At 30.4% G+C, this 16,320-nt stretch overlaps 1 protein-coding gene across 1 annotated transcript; it reads left to right on the forward strand.

The window, feature by feature from the left end:
• The first annotated feature begins 13,725 nt into the window (after positions 1–13,725).
• LOC111615446 (zinc finger protein 623-like) lies at positions 13,726–15,568 on the forward strand. Its single transcript, XM_023356859.1, has 2 exons — positions 13,726–13,883; positions 14,805–15,568. Exon 2 carries the CDS (start codon positions 14,823–14,825, stop codon positions 15,402–15,404), a length of 582 nt encoding a protein of 193 aa, XP_023212627.1. The 5' UTR covers positions 13,726–13,883; positions 14,805–14,822; the 3' UTR covers positions 15,405–15,568.
• Positions 15,569–16,320: the final 752 nt, after the last annotated feature.

Consider the following 16,320-nt stretch of genomic DNA (forward strand, 5'->3'; position numbering starts at 1 on the left):
CTTTGGCACTTGCAAACTGGTTTATTTTGAACGATGTGGCACTTTCCATTATTTTTACAATATTATTCTGGACATATGGCTTCACATATTTTTCCTAAATAACTTATGGGTGAAGGTAAAACATCGATGTAATTATTTTTACAAATGCATTCGTATTTGCTGGATTTGTTATTGAGCACACAAACAGCATTTTTACTGCAATGGTTTAATTCTGCATTCTAACAAGGATCCACGTCTGAAGATATATATAGAAAAGTCGCATTGTTTATGTTAATGGGCGAATCATCAACAAGCTGTAGAGCGTGACTGAAATCGTCTTCGAAACCGACGGCCATCATTTCTAATCTTCCATTTCATTTAGATTCGAGAATTGTTAATTGCCATTCAAAGATTAAGCTACCTCGATGAAATTTCACCACTCGAATTTGCATTTCTTCCACGGATAATTTTTCGGAGTTATCCAAGATCAGTTTCAAGGTAATTTCGGCCGCTTTCATCATGTTTTGGAATGTATTCGAAATAGTATTATCGAGCACTGAGAAGTATGGCTGCTGGAGACATCGAAGCATTCCCACAAAGGCTATTTTAGCTTTGCACATTTTGGTTTCAACGTTCCTAATGAATGACTTTCCACATTGACAAGCACCCATTTCTTCTTCGTTGACGTACCTTTCATTAAGTTGAACATCGCATTGAACGGTTGAAGAACAATGTCGGTCTTTCATATCGTCCAACATGGACGACGTGAAATTTTCAATTACATTAAAAGCAATCGAACTGATAGTCTCTGCAGTAACAATTTCTTCACTAGAAGTTGATGTTTTCGGGTCCGAATCAGTTACAGATGCAGTCGAAAATGGAATCTTTTCAGTTACTTTCGAAGTTTCATACGTGTTCCCTGTGTCCTGCAGTTTGGGTGTCTGTAAATCATCAGAATCAGGCGATTCTGTCGTTTCAGAAAACTATGCTTCCAACTCGCTAGAATTCGGGAGATTTTCTGTGCTACCACTTTCTATACTGAATCCTTTTATAACACCAATAAAAGTACATATAAGTGTACATTCTTTGCTGCTGGTTACCTGAATCTTTGAGCGAATCGCTTCGTTAGTAGTGGCATTAGCTTCCAAAACGTTTGTACTAAGCACGTGATCCTCCCCTATACTTTCAGTGCACTGAAGGTTGTAACTATTTACAGTTTTATAAGAGGGAGAGGTATCGAATGGGAGACCACCCGACCCACTTTCTTCCTGTTCGCTAGTTGATCCAACACCAGAAAACTCTAAACTGGACGAAGCGCTTCCTGAATAATCTTGGACCGAATTCTGAAGTGCCTGAGCTTTCCACGAATCCTGATACTATACCCGAATTTTCAATATCACAGAAGTAAGCATCGAATTTCTCAACTGGTTGTACTAACTGCAAAAACTTCGTAGACAGTCTCGAACTCCTTTCGTTATTTTTAGTCTTTACAATTTTAGAAGGTAACATCCCCGAATTTTTTATTTCTAAATTCTTCCTAAAAGTGGGTAAAATAGTATTTTCAAACATTTCACTATTCTGTTGTAAGTAATTTTCCAANTTCTTGTAGTTTTCAAAGCCTTAAAGCATTGTTTACAAATGTAAGATCTGGCGTCTGAGTGGATGTCATATATGTGTTGTAATAAAGCTTTCTCAGTTATAAAACTTTTTTAACAGATTGGCACCGAGGTTTTTTTATTAATAGATATAACTGATGAGAAATGTATAAATGTCTATTATAAAAATCATATTACACATAAGGCATCGATATACCATTTTTTCTTTTTGAATAATTTGTAAATAAGTGAAATAAACTACATTGCAATTATAAGTAAAATGTACAAAGAATATCTTGAAATATAAAAACACTGCACAATGAAAGAGCAAAAATAAAAACAAATTAGTAATTTAAAATTAGAAATGTTCAAAAGAAAAATAAATGCACATTGTATAAAAATTAATTTCGTAAAAAGAAATAAAAAATTTTATCAATATATTTAAATGCACAAGCATAAACGTTGATCGTCTTATATTTCTACGTCTCTATTTTTATAAATGAGGTACAAAACAGGCTAAATAGCCTATTTTAAAGTTTTTTAATAACTGTTATATCTATTCCCCACTATTAAGTAATACAAATTTTAACTTAAAGCTTAACTAAGAAAAAACTATAAATAGTTTGTGAACTATAGAAACAGTTTACAAACTTAAGTATATAAGCACATTAAAGTATTTAAAAATAAAAGTGTAGAAAAGATAGTAACAAACGTTTAAAAAATATGATAAGATAACAAAAAATATAAATATCAAATATTAAAAATAATGAAATATTTGTGTAGTAAATTTTCAATATTAATGATATTAAAAAGGATGAGAGAGAAGTATGGTTGTCATTTATTTGGATATAATATCATTTATTATTTGTTATGTATTATATTAATAATTTCTTGAATAATTCAATTTAGTATCTATAGCAGCATACAACTTTCTATTGTGTTTTTTCTTTTTTATCATTCACCTTAAGTGTGCAAATATAAGGTTTATGAAACAATTCAGTAAAAAAATAAAAAATATGACAGAGCTACAACAAAGCAGAATTTTAAAATATCAAAAGGAGTTTCGCATGGTTGCTCATTTAAAAAGAACCAATACATTAAACATGTAAGCAATAACGCAAACCACATTTGAGCAACTTTATTTGCAGTAATAAACATGGCAATTGTTAAATAACTCGCAATTTAGCGGCGTTGCACATTATTTATCTTCATCTACACGAAAGCTTCTGACCATATTTACAACTGTAAACCGAACAGCAAAAAAACAAACATTACATTATGGAAGATTTTACATTGAGTCATATAATAGTGACTCGGTAAAAAAATCTTTAATATGTTCGATCATTTCCTACTTTGAAGATGCTGATGTAGTGAAGCAGCGTCTCTAAATGTTGTCTGTGCAACAACATAATAAGTATCGTGTAAAACAATATCCAAAGAAGAATTAGCAAAAATTATACCAATCAGAAAAGTGTTTTAAAATTACGATTTACGTAACAGCCTTATGTATTCAGCATTCAATTACAAGTCGTTAATACTACTGAAGATAACCATGTGCTAGATTTTATGTATTATAATTTAAACGATTAGAAAATATTTTCACCTAAAGTTTAAAAACTTTGAATAATATATTAGTGAACACAACAATTAATAAGTAAATACATTCAATAATTTACTTAATGTTACTGATACTATTAAGTGCTGCCTCGTAGGTCGAAGTCTCTAATAGTTTATCACGCATTTAAAAAATTTTTACCAGTACAAATAATTTTGTCTTATTTTCACATATTCGTCGGTTACATAAATCGCAATCTGTGAAATTTCGGATTAGAATAAAAAAGTTATCCACGAACAAATAATATATAAAATCACTGTTATAACTGTGCAGCCAACTTTAGAGAACGGCGAAAAAGCAGAGAAGACAAAGAATAACCCTCTCATTACATAAATTTATATATATAATGAATTTCTGTATCATCATTTGAACTAGAAGTTACACATCGAGAAATCTATGCGTTACATTTTAGTACAATTATTTTATGTACCCGTTGCTTTAAGAATAAATTGTACTAAAAGGTAAAATGTAAAAAAACAAAAAATTTAATTAAATGTAACTTGTACTTATGTAATTAATATGAATAACGTAATTATTTATTGTGTTATTTCTATTTCAAATGTTGATACAGATACTCATTATCTGTATAAATTTATATAAAGAAAAGGTTACCGTTTGGCTAATTTGCCATTTAAAGTGGGCTGTACAATTATAAATCTTAACAAAAAGTCGTTTGTATTTAGATAGCTACCCGAAATGTAGTATTTTATTATCATTAATGTAAAATTTTCTCTATGTTTAAATTTTTTATGACTCTATGCCTATATGCAAGCATATATTTTACCTTATTTTTTAAGATTGGATTGACCGATATTTTAAAAGTTAGTCAGGGTTGTTTGTGTGTATTGGCGTTCATTGATACAAATACATTTCTAAATACGAAGCACAAAAAGAAAAGTAGGCACAGCATAATTTCGAATACGGTATTCTTGTGAAAAGGATATTACTTTATAATCGAAATTTAAAATATAACTGATGAACAAATAAGAATTAATAACTAATGAACAAATACACTGTTTTACTTCTAGAAAAAAACAATTTTATTATAATTTATAGTTTTGTAATCTGAACGCCAAATTAACAGTACCTCTGTACTGTTCTGTTATTCCAAATGTCAATTGTCTAGAACTACAGCTAACTTTGGTTTAATGCTAGCAGTGACAAATTTCTATGATGTAGTGTGATTAAATATGCATATATTTTTACCCAAAGAATAAAGAATGTTAACTAAAATCATTGCATTATAGTTCGCTGTAGTTATAGACAATTGAAATTGCTAAAACTACAGTTCAGTACACTAAAATCTATATTTATGTAAAAAAATTATTGCAATCATAATTTTAGTTTGTCAAAATTAATAGTTAAGAGCAACATACACCTATGCTGACAAGTATAACTTTGTCTTATATTAATTATAGAAATGTAAGTAGTCTATAAATAATACCAGCAATTTAAAAAAGTGTATATATATATATATATATATATTACTAATTAGTTATCTAAAACTTGTTAAAACTATATTTTCAAACGTTGTATATGTATAATAATAGACATATTAAAAGTTTCAATCAAACTACTTTACATTACATACAACATTGTTAACTTACTGATGCGGCAGTGGCAGAAAGACCATAACTGAATAAAATTAATCCAGCAGTAAACTGCAAGGCAAGAGATATTGTGCACAATTTTATTTCAAAGTTCATTTTAACAAACAGTGTTTCATACGAAAAGAAGCAGCTTAAAAACAGGAAAAACATGTAATTGAGACAGATGATCTAACCCATATCTTCATTCAAACCGTCGATATACTGCCAAAGTTTGGATGATACTCTCCAATGTCTGTCGCAAGAACCGTTGTTTGATACTCAGTTTAGCTATTTCTTTCGACATTTTGACCAATCTTTTCTGTACAATATACACTGTTAATGAGGCTCCGACAGAAATTGCTATAATGTGACCATAGGTGTACAGATAATGCAGAGCATGTAGAACAACCACAAGAAACGCTTCGGTATCTGTTCGGTAATGGCCATGAAAAATGTAATACTCAGCAGTCCGAAGTAATATATTTCCATTTTAGCATATTTTTCTTCTTTCCCTTTATATGCGCTCAATACACAGTGAACAGAAATTTGTCTCCTTTTTAGAATGCTGTATTGGATCGAGATATAACTCGATATTAATGCAGATATTATCGATTCCATGAAAGCATTTTCCTTGTACATATTGTTAAATCGTAAACCGTAAAGGTTGCCATCAATTAACCTTATCAAGAACAGAATATTGACCGACCAAAGAAAGAACTCTACGAAATGCGTGTAGATTCGAAACAAGAGAGAAGATGCATTACAGTTTAATTTCAACAATAGAATTAATGCGTTTGGATGGTGGACAAATTTTAATCCTAAACAAACCATCAAACAAATTAATCTATTATAAAAGTTTCTCCTACATATTTTTTTAACCGAAATGACTAGTACAGACGTTACTATTACACATACACTGAAAATATTTTCTATAGAATATTTTCGGAATTTACGTTGACGTATTCTAATATTTAGTGAAATGTAATCACTAAACACAGCTATACCAATTGGAAAATGTTTGCAATTTGTGCGATGTGACGCTACTGATACATTTTTAATAATATAACTTTTTCTACAATTTAAGTTGCTGCACAGAAGTGTTGTTGGAATGCAGGAGTAAAGGAGACCTTTCGAATATACAGGTTGGACGTTCTTTAAAGTAAATATCTCGAATTTGTAACAGCATGTTGAATACGGTATATAAAGCTTTACATGTCTGAAAAATATAAATATATTGTGTACAATTCAAATACAATTTACTACAAATTAAAATACTTATACATGATTTTAATCTATTAAATAAGTGTATATTTAAATACATAAAAGCTATGTTACTTAGTTTATAGAGAAATTATTACAAAAGAAAGCAAGCATTACTTTTATATTAAAAAACCATAAAATTATAACCAAATACATCTTAATTGTTTTGTTTATATGTATAAACGTATATAATTGTGTTAAAACAAATAAGCTAGACAATACAAGGCAACATACCTGTACAGCCGTTTGTTTTGAAAACACAAAACAATTACCACAACTGATTCCAATATTCTCTCTTTGAAATTTCTTCATGAAATTCAACATCTGTAACAAATAATATTTTAGAAAATAAAAAAAAAATTTTTACAGTATTTAGAAAATACTTTTATATCAGAGATTTTTTTATACTTTAAGTTTAGTTTCCAGCGGTAAAATAGCAGCTCCCAATATTCTTATTTCTTGAAACGAGTCACAAGCCTATGAAAATATATATCATGAAATAAAGTAGTTTAAAGATTATTTTACAATATCTGAACTTACCGATTTACAAAGTTGAGCAAGTGCAAAAGAAATAATAATGCTTAAAGTGATGACGACCATAGTACCAATACATGTTGTAACGTAGATATAACTTTGCAACGATGAAACTCCAAAGACAGTGTTATAAATAAGAAGAGAAACAATAGACAAAAGCATTCCATATCCAATAAATACGTATTCGTTCCATTTCTCATTTATCTGTTGAATGAAATTGCATAATTCCACGTGGTTCAAAATGATATCGTTAATATTTATTTCGAGGTCTATAGAATTTACTTCTTGTAACTGGATAGACAAGGTATCGAATCTTTTTGTAAGCGCAATTTCAATTACCAAAAAAATAGATAGAAACCATATCAATACAGAATATTCGAATATCCCGCATATATTATAATATACATAGCAGATGACAGCCCTTGTATATCTTTATAGATTTTGTTTGACAGGAAGTGAGTTAGTAACAACATTTAAACCTAATAGAATACAGCCGATATATATAAAAAAATAAAACATTAACAGCTGATATTTTTCCAATTTCGCTTTCTCTCCATAATAACTTGATGTTTGAAGTTCCATCGCGATTTTTTTTCCTCTTCCATATTGAATTGTTAAACTAGAAATTACCGACATGCATGCAAACATTACGTTTAAAAACAATGTGTTATCTTTATTGCCAGTAAATTTAAAAAGACTACATGCGATGATGTTGTCTTCGCTTGAAAGAGCATGAATGCTGATTAGAACAATATTACCAAAAATAATTTTGCATATACAGCCATGCATTTAGATTGCTTTGGAGTCAGTTGATGACATTTACAACGCTCGAAGACAATATCTCCAAACAGAAGGGATATGTTACACGATGGATAAAGTGTGCAGTAGAAGCAGTCTTCGTTCATTTTTTTAATTGACCTAAATTTTTTATAATATATTAGCGGCATAAATTAATTTAAATTAAAATAAAAAATTTTACTCGAAAAATTAACCCTTTCATGAAGTGATATACAGTATACAGTAAAATTGAAATTATTCATATGTAAATTAATTGGAATCTATTGCCGCTAAGACATGCAGGTTATCGAAATAACTGGATTTTGTTTTTTAAAATTGTCAGTTATATAATCAAGTGCACTTATCTACTTGTATACCTAATTATGCGCAAGTTAAATATGAAAAACATAACATTATTCCCCAGTCGCATTACTTAAAAATAGTTTTTCAATGTATTATAAATAAATCGTTTTATTCATTAACTTAATTTCGTAAATTTTGTAAACATTAATCAATCTGGAATGTCGAAATGTATGAATAATACATCCAGAAATGTCTACTATATTGATATGAATACATTAATTCATTCTGCTCGATAGAAAAATTCTTCTTAATGCACCAATGTTTACTTCGTAAATTTTTCTTACGGAATAATCAATGATTTATTTTCCAATATATTAGCAATGTAAATAAACGCCATGAATATCAATTATGCTAATAGATTTTAATAACCTAAGTGCATTATTTCGAACATATATGAAATTACTCAAACAATTAAATGGCATATAATGCACGTTCAGAAATACAATTTGTAAATCAATGAGATTTATATTTAACTAAATGTAAATCTGACTAATTTACCAATATTGTATACATTGGTTTAACATAAAATACATATAGTATTCATGTTTAACCAACTCTATTATATGCACAGTATTCTTGTTGATAAATATTGTAGCCTAACAACTACTAAAAACTGTTTGACGTATGAAAATTTTACAACAAATCAAATACAAAACAAAACTAACGAAGTTATTTACATTACAGTATACCATAAAAACTGAATTAAGGCAATTTATTGCCTTCTTTCGTTTTGTGTTGTATCGGCTAGTTGAGTTGGGCATAAGTTTTTAGCCTTTATCGCCCCTCGTAAAGTGTGACGTAATCGTCGGGTAATAGTAGTTGTATGCGTTTATGATCGTTCTTACATAGAAAGTAATGCTTTCCGGAAGGTCTATTAAGAATTAATTGATGTATAATTTACAGTTTTGTTACTGAATAAATTTAACTTGGTTTGAAATAACTTTAAAATATATAGGTAATGACATCGATTCAGTAAACTGAAATTATGTAAATTTCTGATAAACTAATCTTCTGATAAAAATCTAAAAATATTCCACTTTTTCAAAAAAAAATCCAAATATAAATAAAACTGTTGATTATTAATATAAATTCAAAATTATACTCATTCATCACAAACACATTTTCAATACTTTTACATTAATTAAACAGAATTGAACGGATTTTGTAAGAAATAAAGTTCGAATTTCCTGTTTGTGAATAAAGATAAAGTTGTGTAAGTATGTAATATAATTTAAAAAGTATTAAAACTTAAACGGTTAATGTGTACCTAAGTAGTCCAAGATGGCGGCGGTCGCCAGTTCGATCGGTGCTTCCGGTCGCTATTTTGAGCCGACGCCAATTAGCGGTATTACTCGAGAGTTACGAAAAAATAGTAATTTAAAAAATTACTTACTTTGTTATCGTTTGCTGGGTTTTTCTTTTGTGACCAACGGTCATGCTGTTCTCGGCTTTTTTATTTTTCTTTCGTTTCGTTTCTTCCTTTTTCTTTCGGGTTTCTGGGGCAGCAGGCACGGTCGCTGCTTCCTTCCACGCAGGGATCTTACCCGATTCTGGATATATAAAACTTAAATGTTTCGCAAACAATTGGAAGCGTTCTCCGGGCTTCATTGTATGCCATTTACACAATTTCTTGTACATGAACATGTACTGATAGGAATCCGACAACTCTTCGGTATAATGTTTGGGCAGATGTTGTTTCTTGTCTTTTCACGCACCCCGCAACCTTTCTATCTTCTGAGTGTGTACGCCAATGTTAGGGTTTACGAAATTTTCGAAACGGTTCACCGTCTGGCGAACTATTTCTACACCTTCTACTTCGTTTATATGATAGTAACCCCTCCGCTCTTCCTTAAAAGTACCGACGAAGGCGGAACTATTTCTTTTACAATAGGCGCATCTCATCGCTACGGATTTCCTGTCGGCACGGTACACTAATTTACATGGACAAGAGCAATTAGTACATACATATTCGACGCGCCGTAAACCAAGTTTTACAGCCAGTAGTTTCGCATCCGACGGTCTCATCCAGCCATAAATTGTCATATTCGTTTGCGAATAACACGAAGAACATTTGCGAATCGCACTTACTCCAAAATTCCTCGGGAAAGGCATCTTCAGAAGTCGTAGCCATTAACATTTCTGGCAATATTCAAAACGTCGTACGAGAAAAAAAATCGCAAAGGCACAACAACCACACGTCTGGCGAACGCTGCGACAGCGAGACAAATTAAAAATTTGCATATCTCTACCTTCGAGAGCGGCAACGTCGTCATAATTCATTTCGGACCGCGAAAAACGCCCTGTACAGTCGTCATCGTAACAACTTCCGGAAGCGCCGCCATCTTGGACTACCTAGGTACACATTAACACTTAAACTGCATTTATAAATTAATAATTTTTTTAAAATAATGATAATAATATGTTAATGTTCCCAAACTTTTCTAATATAAAACTCATTTATAGTCTCATCAAGTTTATTTTTATGAAAGACTAATTGGCTGTAAAATAAATTTTTTCTTTATCAATTTCATTTTAATTCTACAATTGTTTAAATCATGTTTAAATCAATTGTATGGTTGAAGCTCGTAACAAAGAAATAGAAAACAAAGTCCCTTACTTTGCTTACAGCTGCTTGGCACTTTGAATATATTCAGTAAAAACGAGTACTTCTACTTTAAATATTGCTAATATTATATTCGATTTTGTTCTTAATATTAAATTATGGTGGTTAAAATTTGAGGAGGTTGAGAGATAACGATGGTCATCTGTTTCTCCAGTATCGTCGAACTTAAATTAATAACAATTTTACTCGCATTTACAATGTTCTATAAAATTCATCCCTACCGTGTTTTCCCGAAAATAAGATAGTGTCTTATATTAAATTTTGCTCTGAAAAATGCGCTAAGCCTTATTTTCAAGGAATGTCTTATTTTTCCAGGAAGAAGAATTCACATTTATTATTGAACAAAAAAATTCTCAAGTCGAACTTAGACGAGAGTGACGTATATCCGGGGTGTTGAACTGTCGTCTTTTTATAGTGTCAACATCGGACTCGATGACCAATTAGTGCTTACTGAACCGTAGCACTATGCAAATGTAATGTGGCGTGATTCCCGGCCGACCAATTAGCCATCACCAGCCGTAACGTTATGCAAATCTGTGATTCCCAAGCCATAGTCTTATGCAAATCATGAAATGGGCGTAATTGTCTGCTGACCAATCAGTGGCTGTACTTTCAAAAAGCCAACGGCCACTTTCAACCATCTGTCCATGACTGTTACCACTAAAAAAACTTCGCTAGGTTTTACTTTCAGGGGGGAGGTCTTATATTTCGCAATTCAGCTAAATCTGTGCTAGGTCTTATTTTCTGCGGATGTCTTATTTTCGGGGAAACACGGTATCTCAAAATTAAGCTTTTTAGAATTTTATAATAATTAAAAATAAAAAATGTTTTTAATTAATAAAATATAAAAACAGATGGTGCCACCAGATGTTGCCGGAAAAGTTAAGCAATGCGTTAATGCATTTTTCTATTATGCACTTCATTCTTTTTCGCGACTAATTTGTTTCTATTTTCTTATCTTTAATAAATCCTTCTCAGTGTATGTTAAAGTTCGGGAACCATTGCTCAAAACAAACTCGTAGCTTAAACGCAGTTCTTATTTTTTACAAGGCCTCGAAGAGAAGAAAAATGATATATAGATGCAAAGAGTGCCTTATAACTTTTACAGTAAAACCGCTTTATGTTAAACACATCAAAACTCACATACCAAAACAGATCTACTAGTGTAAAACCTGAAAAAAGACTTTTCGAAATAAATCAACAATCTACACATGATAAAACACTTGGAAGAAAAACCTTACAAATGTGAACAATACGGTACTAGATTCAAATATAAATCAAATTTGATTCATCAGAAGTTGCATTCAGCTAAAAAGGAATTTAATGTGTACTTTGTTCTCTATGTTTTGACAAAAAACATTACTTAATAAAACACAAAAAACTTCACGATTCTGAGAAATCTTATTACTTTTGTGTTACCTGTAATAGATAATTTACTAAAAAAGCAAACTACAGTAGAGCGTCGATTTTCCGAATCAATTGGAAATTGGGGTTGTTCGTATAACTGATATTTCGGATAACCGATTTATGTACGAAAAAATAGTTTAACGTATCCGGTGTTGAAATTTTTTTCCGTTGCGTGTCGCTTCGCGTTGAATTTTCGTCGATGTTAAGCCTAACAAAGACTATTGTATTGTTAATAATTATTTTTTTATTTTGTACAAACAAAATAAATATATTGAAAAATATAAAAACAATAAAAAATTATACGTCAGATGTTAATTTAGTATCAAAAACGTTAAATATTCGAGTAGCCCAAGACATAGCCAAAGATTGAAGCGCCACAGCACTGGCGAAAAAATTTAAATTTGCCGACTGAAATTCTTCTGGATGATTGACGTTTCGGATGATTGACTTTCGGAAAATCGACGCTCTACTGTATATACTCCATAATAAATTTCATTTGTGAGAAGCAAACACCTTAAATGAAACTCAAGAAGAAAAGAAGATGCAAGAAGGCCATTCTTCAACTGTAAGTTCGAAAAAAAAGAAATACATGCAGTCCCATGTCATTTCATATCTGGAAGTGCGTTCAGCTTCCGTAATTACTGCCTTCCATCGACAGGTACAACTCCTGATGAAGTAAATACTTGAAGTAAAAGTAAACGGCATAGAAAATTTGATTTAAAAAAAACAATAGTCTGAAATAGAACTCTAGAACAGGGCTTAAACTTTTTTATTCAGGACCTCATTTATGATTGTGATTTGGTTCGCGACCCCCCAAAGAATATAAAATAAAGATATATACAAATTTGCAAAAACATTAATAAAATAAAAACTTTACGCTAAACTTTTTATCATGTTTTGTAGTTAAACATGAGCTTTTAGACAATAACGTCCCGTAGCAAAGTGTGAAGTAATTGTCATGAAGTAATAGTTATATCAAATAGCGCGGGAAATAATGTTTTTCGTAAGGTATATTTAAGGGTTACTGGCCCACTGATTCAAGCTTTACAGACGTGGAGAAAATCCTGAAAACACCACGTGGCCAGTCCATCCTGGCGAGGCTCGAAACCTAGTCAGAACTCCTAGTGTTCGAAGAACGGAACCGCTTGGATACTGGTGAACCAGTGGTAGACCCCTTAAAGTAATAGAATGGCTCAGAGAAAATAAATTTCTGTTAGTTTTATGCTAACGTACATAACATACTTTTAGTTCTTCCCAAACAAGTCTTGTTTCCTTAACTCTATATAAAACTTGGATTAATAAAAACATTCGTGAATGCACTGGGTTAGGATTAAGAAGTAGCTAATTTCAAATTTCTTAAACAGATCGTTTTCAAAACTAAGCTTAAAGAAGAAACATTCGTTTTATCTTAAATTAGAAAATTACTTCAGATTGCAAACTTTTCTAAAAAAATTAAATGACGTTGAACTAAGTGCAACGTCATTGATGTCTGTTGTCAAATAGTGGCGATCAATGGAAAATTGTCCAGTTAATAGTTTATTTTTAATGTCAGGCCGAACTTCATTACATATGAAAGTGTTAAAAAATTGCACTGAATTCAGATTTAAAAGGAGCTTATTCCAAATTTTTTAAACATAATTTTTTGATAACTAAGCATAAAGAAAAAAACATTCGTTGCAGCTTAGATCAGAAAATTACTGTAAAATGCAAAGTTTTCTCAAAAACTGAATGACGTTGAACTAAGTGCAGAACTAAGTGCAACATCGTTAATTTTAACGTAAATCTTTTTTTGTAATTAAAGAAGTTTTTAATTAATTAATATGTAATATAAAAATATTTTATTTAATAAAGGATTTTTAAATAATTTTAACAACAGAAAAGATTTCGTTATACTTTCGTGTTGACTTCAGCTTAGTATTGGTAAGATAAGTAATTATGTAAATTAATAAAATAATAATTATTTCTTAAACACCTTGAGTCATTATTAACTCTTTTATAAAACCGAAATATAAATAAAACTGTATTTTATTTACGAAAAATTAAGATTTTACTCATTTTATGCTTATTTAAACAGTAGATGAGGTAACACTTGTGCAGAAGGAACTTTCAGCTAGGTACGTTGTAAATTAAGAAAGAGTCAGGTATGTCTAACAGTTACTTTAATTTATATTTTAGAATTAAATTAATACTAAACATTAAGTAAATAACTCCCAGACATTTCTTTTTCTTTTCCAATTAGTTTGACTCGAAGTTTTAAACTTTTCTTTTTAATTAATATCTATCTAATGATAGGGTTTTAAGTAGAACAGATTAGGCAATGTGTAAATAAAATAACGGTGTAATACTTGTACATATTTATTATTAAATAGAATCGTAAGCAAACAATTTAGCATAGCTGTTTTGCTTGCTGCTATTCTCCACTTTGAACGAATGCAGTTAAACTAAGTGCTTTTAGTTCAAATATTAAAACTAATTTTAAATTTGAATCATAATATCAGTGATTATTGACGATGTAAACGTTTAAACTTAACGTCTAAGCATGAGTTTTATGTAGTTTATTTTACTTTCTGACTCCACCTAAGAATAAAAAAATTGTTTTTTGAAAAAACGAATATTCTGAAGAGAGTGGTTTTACTTTTTATACTAAGTTAGTTTATAAAGTATCCATTTTATGTCAATATTTAATTTTTTATGTTAGTTAAGCGTTAAGTTAAGATTTATATTACTTAATAGAGGAAAATGAATATAAGTTATTAAAAAACTTTAAAATAGGTTTTTGTTAGCCTGTTTTTTACCTAATTTATAAAAATGAAAACTAAAAATATGAGACGGTATATCTTTTGGCTTATAAAGTTCATTATTTTGGTAATATTATTCTTTATTTTTTCCTACGAAATTAATTTTATGCAATATGCACTTATTTTTCTTTTGAACCTCCATAATTTTAAATGACTAATTTGTTTTAATTTTTGCTGTTTCATTGGTCAGTGTTATTACTTTTTAAATCGTTTTTCAAAATTTTTACATTTAATTTCAGTGTAGTTTATTTCACTTATTTACAGATCCTTAAAGAAAAAAACATGGTATATAGATGCATTATGTGTGATTTGATTTTTCATCATAGACCTTTATACATTTCTCTTCAGTTAAATTATTCAACAGAAAAACATCAATGCCAAGTCTGCCGACAGGGATTTATCACTGAAAAAGCTTTACTACAACACATGAATGACATCCACCCAGATGCGGTTTCTTACGTTTGTGAACAATGCTTTAAGGGTTTGGAAACTAGAAGAAACTTGCTTCATCTGAAAATGCATTCAACGAAATTGTATAAATGTACAATTTGTCCTGCAGATTTTACAACTGAAGAAAAACTATTGCAGCACATTAGGATTCACGAATATTTAGCATCCTCCAATCAATTCTTGCAGGAACTATCGATGCAAGCTGCTCCTTCGACTCGGAACGTGCAGGAACCATGGATAAAAGAGGAACCTTTAACTCGAAACGTGCAGGAACCATGGATGGAAGCGGGCCCTTCAACTCGAAACGTGCAGGAATTATGGATGGAAGCGGGTCCTTCAACTGGAAACGTGCAACGACAATCGATAAAAGAGGAACGTTCAACTCGAAACGTGCAAGAACCATCGATAAAATAGGAACTTTTAACTCCAAACGTACAGGAACCATCGATAAAAAAGGAACTTTCAACAAGAAACCTGCAGGAACCATCGATGCAAGCAGGACGTCCATCAAGCATTTGTTGTTGTATATCCTTCATTGTTGCGCCGATATGTAAATCGCTCCGAATAGAAGAAAAAAGTCTAGATAAATGTCTATATAATAGGTACTTCTGCTTTAGTTGTTAAATGTAACAAGTATTATTTTAAAATTTTAATGTAGTTCGGAAATTTCTTCCTGTAATTTTAATGAATTTTACTGTTAGATGTTGCTGATAAATTTCTGTAAAATGCTGTTATACCTGAAATAAATATGTTTATAAATTTTTTAAAATATATTTTACAGATTTTCTGTTGATCAAATCAATATACATAAAAACTGCTATTCGGTTGCAAACATCTACTATACAAAGTACTCTGTATAGTACTATTTTACAATTGTTTTATTTATTTTTAATTATTTCTTATAAATTTTTTATGCTTTCGTTTGTCAGTGTCCCGTAATTTCTAGCAGATCCCTGCATCAGTAGACCCCCCTACCTCTCCTGTAAGTTGCATTTCATTGTAATGAAAAAAGAATACACTGCAGTTTGTTTTGGAATATTTTTTGACACATATTTTAAAATGTTAGAAAATGTACAGAAATCAAATATACTAATTGATGTGTTAAATGCAAATGAAGCAGACACCAATCTATGAACAGACCCTACTTTAAATCTTACGACCTGACATAAGCACATCTTGTTTTCAACTCAACATTCAACACTAATATCTAAAACATGTTACCTGAAAAATGAAGAAAATCACTGACCACATAATTTAAAGGCTTTGATAGTAACATGTTGTTTAGATTTCAGCTTCTTGTCCTGGTTTTATTGTGGATTCGCAACTTAGC

This window comes from Centruroides sculpturatus, unplaced genomic scaffold, assembly GCF_000671375.1.
Source record: "Centruroides sculpturatus isolate CEXI.00-Female unplaced genomic scaffold, Cexi_2.0 scaffold161, whole genome shotgun sequence".
NCBI classification, from domain to species: Eukaryota; Metazoa; Arthropoda; class Arachnida; order Scorpiones; family Buthidae; genus Centruroides; species Centruroides sculpturatus.